The sequence below is a fragment of the Echinops telfairi genome, unplaced genomic scaffold, assembly GCF_000313985.2.
Source record: "Echinops telfairi isolate 266 unplaced genomic scaffold, ASM31398v2 ScPeMD7_36;HRSCAF=134, whole genome shotgun sequence".
NCBI classification, from domain to species: domain Eukaryota; kingdom Metazoa; phylum Chordata; class Mammalia; order Afrosoricida; family Tenrecidae; genus Echinops; species Echinops telfairi.
In genome coordinates, this window is record NW_022103934.1 from 426752 (window position 1) to 436126 (window position 9375).

Genomic DNA, 9375 nt, shown 5'->3' on the forward strand with positions numbered 1-9375 from the left:
CGATGGCTTTTAGAGTTTCCGGCCAGCCATGGTGGGATCCTTCACCGTCCCGAGCGGCCCACGGCGCCGGCCCACTTTATTTTTTAAATAATATTTTTATGGGAAAAATATGTTTCTGGACATACCTTACTCATCTAAATATATCCATTCACAACAGTTCTGTTGTTCAATCCATCAGGTGGGGTTATACAATCATCAGTGCTATCAACTGCCCTTTCCTCCCCATTTCCCCACTCTCACTTCCCATATTCTCAGGGAACCACTACTCCTGTCATTGTCTCTGAGGGGTCATCTTCACCACCATGGACCAAGCAATCTTAAATATACAAATGAGCACATGCAAATCTGACATGATTAGGCATAGCACATGAAGACCTTAATAGTAAGGGGAAGAAATCTTAAAGGACTAGAGGATAGTTTTGTCATTCATCAGTGTTGTACCGCACCCTGGGTTTATCATCTGTTCCATGTGGCCCTTCTGAGAGGGACTGTCCAGTTGTCTCGCTGGTGGACTTTGGGTCTCCACTCTATCCACTCCCCTTCATATCGATTTAGTTGTATGTTTTTTGAACTTTTGATACCTCTTCCATGTGGACTTTGTTGCTTCCCTGCTAGATAGCTGCTTGTTTAACTACAAGCCTTTAAGACCCCAGACGCTAAACCTTTGATAGCCAGGCACCATCAGCTTTCTTCACCACATTTGCTTATGCACCCACTTTGTCTTCAGCGATTATCTGACATTCGCTTTAATCTTTTCTTCCTTTCTTGTTTTTAAATGACCTTTGCTCTCTTCCTAAATGATGTTCTTGATGTCCTCCCACAACTCACCAGGTCTTCTGTCATTAGTGTTCAGTGCAACAAATCTGTTACTTAAGATGCTCTGGAAATTCAGGTGAGATAGACGCAAGGTCATATTTTGGCTCTCTTGGACATGTTTTAATTTTCTTCAGCTTTAACCTGCACTTACATATGAGCAATTGATGGTCTAGTCCACAGTCAGCCCCTGACCTGGTTTTAGCTGTGACATTGAGCTTCTCCATCTTTTCTTCCTGCAGCTGAAGACAATTTGGTTTCTGCGTATTCCATCTGGATTGTTGAAAACAGATACTTGCAATGAACAAGTTGTTGATACTGCAAAATTCTGTCATGTGATCTCTAATTTTGTTTCTATCACCAAGGCCATATTTTCCAACTTCTGTTTCTTCCTCTTTGTTTCCAGCTTTTGCATTCGTTACCAATAATTATCATTGCATCTTGATTGCATGTCTGATCAATCTCCAACTGAAGTCGTCAGTGGGATTCTTCCGTTTCTGCATCACTAGCTTTAATGGTTGGTTCATAAATTTGAATAATAGTTGTATTGATTGGATTTCCTTAAAGGTAGAGAGACATTATCCTATCACAACAGCATTGTGCTTTTAAGATTGACCTTGAAATGCCCTTTTTGACCGTGTGCAACACCATTCCTCTTAGTTGTGTCATTCCCGGAACAGAAAGCCATGTGATTTCCCTGATTCAAAGTGACCAATAGCAATGCATTTCAGCTTACTAACACCTACAATATCAACCTTTGTGTTCCCTTTCGTTTTTGATGACGTCAGTTTTCCTATATTCATACTTTGTATATTCCAGGTTCTTATTACTAGCAGATGTTCACAATCATTTCTTTTCATCTTGAGCCATGCCCATCAGCAAACGAAGGTTCCAGAGGCTTTATTTCCTCAGACTTTCCTCCATCCCCATCATCACGGTCAACTCCACTTTGAGAAGGCAGCTCTTCTTCAGCCATTATAAATGCTCTGACCCGAGGGCCTCATGACCTGGCACTCTCTGACACTGTTTGATGCTATCAGTAAGGTTCGAGAAGCTCATGGCTGGGAAGTGGACAGTCTCTCCCTTCTTCAGAGTCTGTTCCTAGTCCGGAAACTCCACGGACACCTGCTCACTTTGGGTGATCCTGCTGGCATTTGACAATCAGTGACAGAGCTTCCAGTCTCGCCACAGCACGACAACCGACTATCAAGTGCTGACTTGATGTTATAGGAATTCCAAATCTCACTGCCACCAGGCCTATTCCAACCCATAACAACACAGCAGGGCACACAAGTAGAACTGCCCTGTGGATTTCTGAGGCTGTAAATCTTTATGGGGAGTATAAAGCCTCATCTTTCTCCCTGGGAGCAGCTGGTGAGATCAAACTGCTGACCTTGCAGTGTAGCCACTCTCCCACCAGGGCTCCTCTGGATGCCATGTAGCTAGATCTTCAAGGAGCTTCATGCTCATGGCAGACATCTCTTTTACTAGTTACATGGAACTGTTGTTTGCTTTTAAGAAGATAGGAGAGATCTTTGGATTAAGGTTTAAAGATGACCTCAGGGTTTCTTAATCTCACCGGTTCATCCAGCCTCCAGTACTCCAGAAAGTACAGCCCTTGACCATTTAAAAGTCTGTTATGCATTTTCCCCCTTTAAATCAAGATTCTCGGGTGGACTTTCTGATCAAAATGCTCAGTAATGGTCCCTGGGCTTGTCCAGCAACTCTGTGAAAGTGGTGTTGCGCCATCTGTAGGCTCTGCAGATCCTGCTTGTGTGTTTGATGAAAAGCCCCCATGGAACTCTGGACGTGCAGCTGGGGTTGAAGACCACTCGCCTAGAGTTCCTTTGATAAAAGTGATATTTGCAAAGCTTGATTTGGCTCGGCTCGAGCTGGTCCTCCCTGTAGGCCTTGGGGGTTGCCAGACTGTGTGGCAAACACCTGAACTCCAATGGGGGGCAGCCATGGCCAGAGGGAGAACTGTGTTTCATTCTTGATCGTTGTCTTATCCCTGGAAGGATGTCCGCTCAGGAGGTGTAAACCAAGTCCATGGAGATAGGCATGAACTTCAAGGTGAAGGGCGAACCAGAGACACAGGGGGACCAGGGTCCATGCTGCTCAATCAGAGGTCACTGCCAGTGCACGTTAGCTGGGGCCTTTTTCTGCCCAGGGTCTCCCAGGGCTGGCCTCAAGAAATTGCCTGGCGGTGTCCTCAGCCCAGGAACGCAAGGAGCCGGAGAGGGCCACTTGCAAGCTCCATGGGGGTGCTGGCAGAGTTCATCTCCTTCCAGGTGTAGAACTGGGGGCTTTGCCACGTGATGCCCTTGAAGGACCCCTTATGTTCTCCGCTTCGAACGGCTGGCTTCCTCCGCCCCCTTTTAAAGGCTTTGTGAGCATATCAAGCCCTTTCCAATTACCTCTCACGTGATTAACTCAGTGTCACGGGCACACAAGCCCTTTGGAGCCATAGGGCACCCCAAGGGGGGTGGAAGGTGGCCCTCTGAGAGCCGTGCACACCACATACCCCCCTCCTAGCCTCATTACTAACTTCTCTGTTCTCTGACCTTGGGGCCTGACCCTTTCTGCACCCGTGCCCTGGCCTGTGAGCTGGCTGGTGGTGCCCCCTCCAAGGGCTGATGTGCACGACTGACACGCTGCTGGAGCCCACGCCCCACCGCCAGTCACTCCCACCCTGGGTCTGGACAGACGGCAGGCATTCCTGCCATCACTACTCCTGCCGACCCTCCGTCAGGAGGCCCCAGGTCTGGCCCCACACTGACCCCTCACTGCCTCTCTCTGTTGCAGGAAGCCTTGGGAACAAGTCCCCAAAAAACCAAAGCGGAAGAAAAGTAAGTGGACCTGCAGCCCCGGGCACGGGGCCCCCGCCCCTTGGTTCACTGTCCGTCTGTGTACTTTGCAGAGGGCTCCCAGGTGCTGGAACAGGAGCCCAGCCTTCTCTGGGGGAACAAGACAGGCCCACCAGCATGGAGAGCGGGCCTTGAGGGATCCAGAGGAGGGACCTGGCACGAGGGTCCTCCAAAACTCAATCTCACTGCCATGGAGTTGATGCAGACTCATTGTGAGCCTATAGGACAGGGTAGACCTGACCTGTGAGTTTCTGAGATGTTCACGCTTTATAGAGCGGCTGGTGGTTTCAAACTGCTGACCTTACATTCAGCAACCCAGCCCGTAAGCACTGTGCCAGGGCTCTAGATGCCCCCTGTCCCCCACCATCTCACACACAAAGGATCCCAGCCCAGTGAGGCAGTGTCCCAGCCCTGGGCTGTACATCTGCTCCACTGCAGAGCCAAGCCTCAGACCCAGGTGGTCTGTCTGCCCAGAGATGCTCCCTGGGGGGAGGGGACAGCTGGGACCTGACAAGCCACCTCAGTGGGGTGATGGAGATGCCGCTAGCAGGAGAAAAGGGGCAGTCGGGTCAGGTGGAGTGTAGAGGTGGGGGAGGAGCAGCAGGCTGACTCAGCCGGGAAGCGGGCACAGCCTGGCAAAGGCGCTGGAGCAGGACCCCACCTGCCATGCTCCGGGAGCAGCAAGGAGACCAGTGTGCTGGGAGACGGAAAGTGGCTCTCACAGGAATGCCACCAGGGGGTGACTAATCAACCCGGTCCTCTGCGCACCAGTGAAGGGGGGGAGGAGGCAGGGGGGGGACCTCTCTCTGTCCTCTCTGGGCGTCAGCTCCTCTCTTCTGGTGACCTGTCACCTTTCCTCCTCACTTGGCTGGAGGAATCGCTTACATCTCAGGAGAGAGTGATTTGAAAATGCAGCCGACCCTAATCCCGCCTCCTGAACGTCACAAAGACAACCCGTTCCCAAAGGGAGGGGATCGTAACCGCAAACCTAGAAGTTAGGGTTTAAGACACAGATTTTTTTAAAAAGACATAAATTTTGAGGGGACACAATCCACCCATAACAGTCCATCCCTTGGCCCCTCATAATGCAAGACACATTCTCCCATCACCAAAACAAAAGGAGAAACCTCTGCCATCAGGTGGATCCCAACTCAGCAGTGGCCCTTTAAGAACAGGGTAGAACTGTCCCTGACAGTTTCTGAGACGGGAACTCTTTAGGGAACAGAAAGCCCTGTCTTTCTCCTGAGAAATGACCGCTGGTTCGGAACTGCTGGCCACGCTCTTAGCAGCCCAACACGGAACTGCTGCGACACCAGGGCTCCGTCCAACCCATCACTTCGTCCCAAAAGTCCTACGGCAACTCTCAGTCTCATACCTTATGGTCTGAATCGGCCATGGCAATTATGGGTGAGATTTCAAATGTATTTCATCCCAGGACAAAACGATTTGTAATCTGTGAACCTGTAAAGACTAGACAAGTTAGCCATTTCCATTGGGGGTGGTGTGTGTGTGTGTGTGTGGCAGCAGACGGTTGGGAGCAGCCATTTCTGGTACAGATGGGAGAAAGTGAAGGAGGAGATGGGACAGCGACACCTAGCAGTCCCTAAACCCAGCCGAACAAATCACATTAGCTCTCCTGGCTATATGAAAATAACCCTCTGAGCTCTAACGCCACCTGAGCACTGGCCCTGCGCCCCAGGCCCGGGAGGGTGGCCACCATCCTCTGGATTCTGGGTCACGGACCCTCAGCCCAGGCTGCCAGCTGTTCCGGCCCTCTGGGACAGCAACGGAGGCCAGGAGAACAGGGAGGCAGGAAATGCCAGGTCATGAATTCACCGTGAAGACTCAGGCATTTGTTCTGAGATAGAAGCTGTGCCCCAACTCCAGTGTCCTCAGGTGCCCTCTGGCTGCTTTGGGGAGGAAGGACAGGAGGGTGGGCGCTGGGGAGGCATGGCGAGGATGACTACAGTAGGAGCGACATGCTGGCACAGCTGTGCATCCACTGTGTGCCAGATACTCCGATTCATCTGCCAACTCCTCCAGAGAGGGCAACCCCTGGCCCAGCATTCATTCCAAGAGGGTTGGCAGTAAAGATGGTGGGGGCCATATCTGAGCCCTTCTGGCTTCTTTATCGCCATGAGGCAGGGGTCAGCCATGCCCCCACCTTCCCTTCTTTACCTATTCCTCCCACACCACTCTTCTGTGGGGTTTCATAATTAGTTGTAATGGTCACACGCAACTCACAGACAAAACTCACAACTATGAGGCTTATTAGGGAAATTAACAAGTTATCACAAGTTAGGGTCTGTAACCAGTTAGGATACAGTTATTGATCCCAGCAATGTATCTTTTCAACTAGCAGCCTAGTCTGTCTGTCTGTCTCTCAGGTCCTCAGCCTCTCAGCCACTTGGTCCCTTGGCTTCTGCCTCTGAGGGCAGGAAGCCGGCCCGCGGCTCTGCCTCACAGTCTTGGCTACTCCCCCGTCTGTCTCGCGGCCTCCTTGTCTCAGCCTCTAGTCTTGTCTGGCTCCTGCTCTGTCCCCTGGTCTCCATGCAGCAGCCTCCGCCCCTTCAGACGGAGATCTCAAACATGGTCTACTTCCAGTGACCCGAGACTTTCTCTCTACTCCTGCTTCCAACATGGCTCATCCTTATGTGGTGACTGAAGCTGACCAGTAGTACCCTCTGTTAGTGTTCACACCTCCTGTTTGCACAGTCCACCCAGTCGTGGTGGGAGTTAGAGAGACACGGGTAGAAGAAACCTCACTCCGCCACCATGCCTCTCACCTCTCTGAGCCTCACGTACCTCATCTGGTACCTGGAACGGACCTAGACAGGCTGAGTAGGGCGTTTCAACCCAGAGGGGCCCATAAGGCCCAGGGAGTTCTGGGAACCCAGGGGACCAAGCCCCACCCCCTCAGCACCTGCTCTCCCCACCACGTCTGCAGGGCGGCGGCGCAACGTGAACTGCCTGAAGAACGTGGTGATCTGGTACGAGGACCACAAGCACCGCTGTCCGTACGAGCCACACCTCACTGAGCTGGACCCCACCTTCGGCCTGTACACTACCGCCGTGTGGCAGTGTGAGGCCGGCCACCGCTACTTCCAAGACCTGCACGCTCCCCTGAAGCCACTCAGCGACTCAGACCCCGACAGCGACACAGGTGGGCGGTGGGGTGAGGGACGGGTGGTGCTGGCCACTGCAGCCCCTGCCAGCCCCAGAGGTGGCCCGGCCCTGGCTGTGGGGCCCAGGCTGAGTGCTGCTGAGACCTAACAGACCTGTGTCCCCCTCGCTGTCTGACAGGGTAACTGAGGCACGGAGCAGGAGGCCCGCTTGTGCCCAAACCAGCCATTGGCTGCCTTCTTCTCTGCCCTGGCTTTTTGGGTTCTCCCCTTCCCCGTCTCATTCTCTTACTCCCTCTCTCTTTCCAAAGTCCCTGTCCCCCTCCTGTCCCCCAGCCCCCAGTCTCCTCCTTGTGCTCTCTCTCCAGAGCCCTCCTTCTTCCTGTGCCCCCCCCCGGGGCCCCCCCTGCCCCATCTCCTTCCTTTCCCCTCCCCACGCCCCCTCCTGTCAGTCTCTCCCCCATCCCACCTTGACCACCCACAGCCTGCTAGGGCCTGGAGGGGACTGGGGAGGGGCTTGGCACCAACTGTAAGCAGAGAGGGGTCTGCTGCCAGGCCTCCTGCCGGCACTGAGGGCGGGGTCCATCCCTGGGACTGAGCCCCGAGCTGGCAGGCCTCTCGGAGCAGGTGGCATCCCAGCTGGTGGAGGGGAAGCCGTGGGCGAGAGGTGTTCTGGCGAGGGGGGAGACCCTTGCCAAGGGCCAGCCCTCCTTCCTGCCACTGTCCCCCTCAGTGGGCTCCACTCCAGGCTCTACCCCCAACCTCCCTGAGCACTGCTCCACTGCCCAGAAGACAAGGCAGTCAGTCACTCTACTTGGCACACAGGGAGACCCAGGACCCGGGAGAAGCATGACCAAACATCTGGTGGCAGTCCGGCTGGCACAGGGTGGCTCCCAAGGAAGCCCAGCCTGACTGGGTGGCCAGAGCCAGGCTCTCAGACATGAGTGCCAGTCAGCCAGCCCTGCAGGTAGCTGTGGGCACCCATCTGTGCCGCAGCCCCTCGCATCCCAGCCCCAGCTCCTCAGGCAGCACCATTTGGCAGCTGCATCCAGGGCCCAGGACTCCTCCCAGCATGCACTGCCTGGTCATCACCACCATCTTCTGTGGAGAAGGTCAGTGTTGGCCCTGATGGACCCGACACATACCAGCCTGCCCCCAACTGGCTCGGGCCCCTCAGGTGGCCAGGGGCCTCAGTCCCCAGGCTGTGAGTTGATAGCCATCTCATGGCCACCTCCTGCCAGGAGGCAGGCTGCTAATACTGACAGGAAGGATGGGGGCCTGGGGTGGGGTGCTGCCTGCTGCCCATCCTGTCCCAAACCCTGTGCAGCTCTCTACTCAAGAGACACCCCACATGCTCCCTGAGGGAGGTACAACCATCGATCCTGGTTTGTCAGACAAGGCACCAGGTCCAGAGAGGTTAAGTACGGCACCCTCGTCACACAGCGGGCTATGGACACCCAGATTCAGCCCCTGGCGGGCTGGCACTGGAGCCTGCGGTCTTAATGCGACCCTTAGTGGCAGAGGACATGTCCTCTCCTCCCACACCACAGGGGCCCAGCCGTGTCACCAGAGTGTAGCTGAAGGGCACCTTTACTTGCCCTGTCCCCATGTTCTCCCGGGTCTGGCATAGGTGCCCCGGACCTTCATCTAGGGAGGGTCTGATGGACCACGGCCAGCGAGCATAGAGACTGTCCTGGGGGGACAAAGCAGGGAGGGTGCTCGAGGAGACCTACACTAGCAGATACCCTTCTGCAGAAGGGCTGGAAGGGCGGAGGCAGGAGGCCAGCCACCTGCCTACTGTCTGCAAGGAATGGTCCCTGGCCTGTGAGGCTGGGGTAGAAAGGAGTGGACGGGCAATATAGGACCCAGTGAGAACATGGCTAGTGAGCTGGGCAGAGCATTAGTGAGCCAATGCGTGTTTTCTCTCTATACCTTTCTCTCTTTCTCTCACACACACACACACTCAACCTGCCAGCTGTCTTCCATCCTGTGGCCCTCTGTCTCCCTGTCTGTCTGATGGGACCAGGCAGAAAAATCCTCCAAAGGAGATCAAGTCCACTCACATTCTAAGGGTCAGGGTTCACCTGCATGGCCACACTAACTGCAAGGAATGCTGGGAAATGTAGTCCTCATGGTCACTAGGAGGCAGGCACACAGGTTGGGGAATGGCTGACCTGTCTCTTTAATAGGAAATGGTTAGAGGGTTCCCTGTTGAAGAGGATGGAGAACTGAACAGATACTCTCAGGCCCCTCTGGCCACTCGGGGTGGACATGGGCAGAATCTGGGGCCTGTGAAAGGACTGAGCTGTTCCTGGCAGAGGGTGACAGGGTGGTGACCAGGGAATGCACAGGGAAGTATTCGGGCTGTGGGTGGAGTTTGGATGGAGGATCAACACGTTTTGAAGATGGGTAGTGGGGAGGTCAGGAGAGCAACCCCAGATTCTGCTCTGAGCTGCAGCAGCTGTCATGGGGCCAGCCAGTGAAGGGCGAGTGAGGGAGCAGAGTGGAGGTGGGGGCTTGGGTTTAAGTATTAGAAGGCTCAGGGGTCAGTGGCTGTGCAGACCTAAGGCCCC

The 9375-nt window shown here is 54.3% G+C and overlaps 1 protein-coding gene across 3 annotated transcripts in view; it reads left to right on the plus strand.

Moving 5' to 3' along the window:
- The first annotated feature begins 5032 nt into the window (after positions 1-5032).
- The window catches only part of ZNF653 (zinc finger protein 653), an 8059-nt gene continuing 3716 nt past the window's right edge, over positions 5033-9375 (plus strand). For 2 of the 3 annotated variants that reach the window (XM_045290344.1, XM_045290345.1), the window contains exons 1-2: positions 5060-5087; positions 6628-6843. In XM_045290344.1, the coding sequence (XP_045146279.1) occupies positions 5075-5087; positions 6628-6843 (229 nt within the window). In that variant the 5' untranslated portion in view covers positions 5060-5074. Of the gene's footprint in view, positions 5088-6627; positions 6844-9375 lie in introns of all 3 variants that reach the window. The other variant, XM_045290346.1, reaches the window with a different exon arrangement.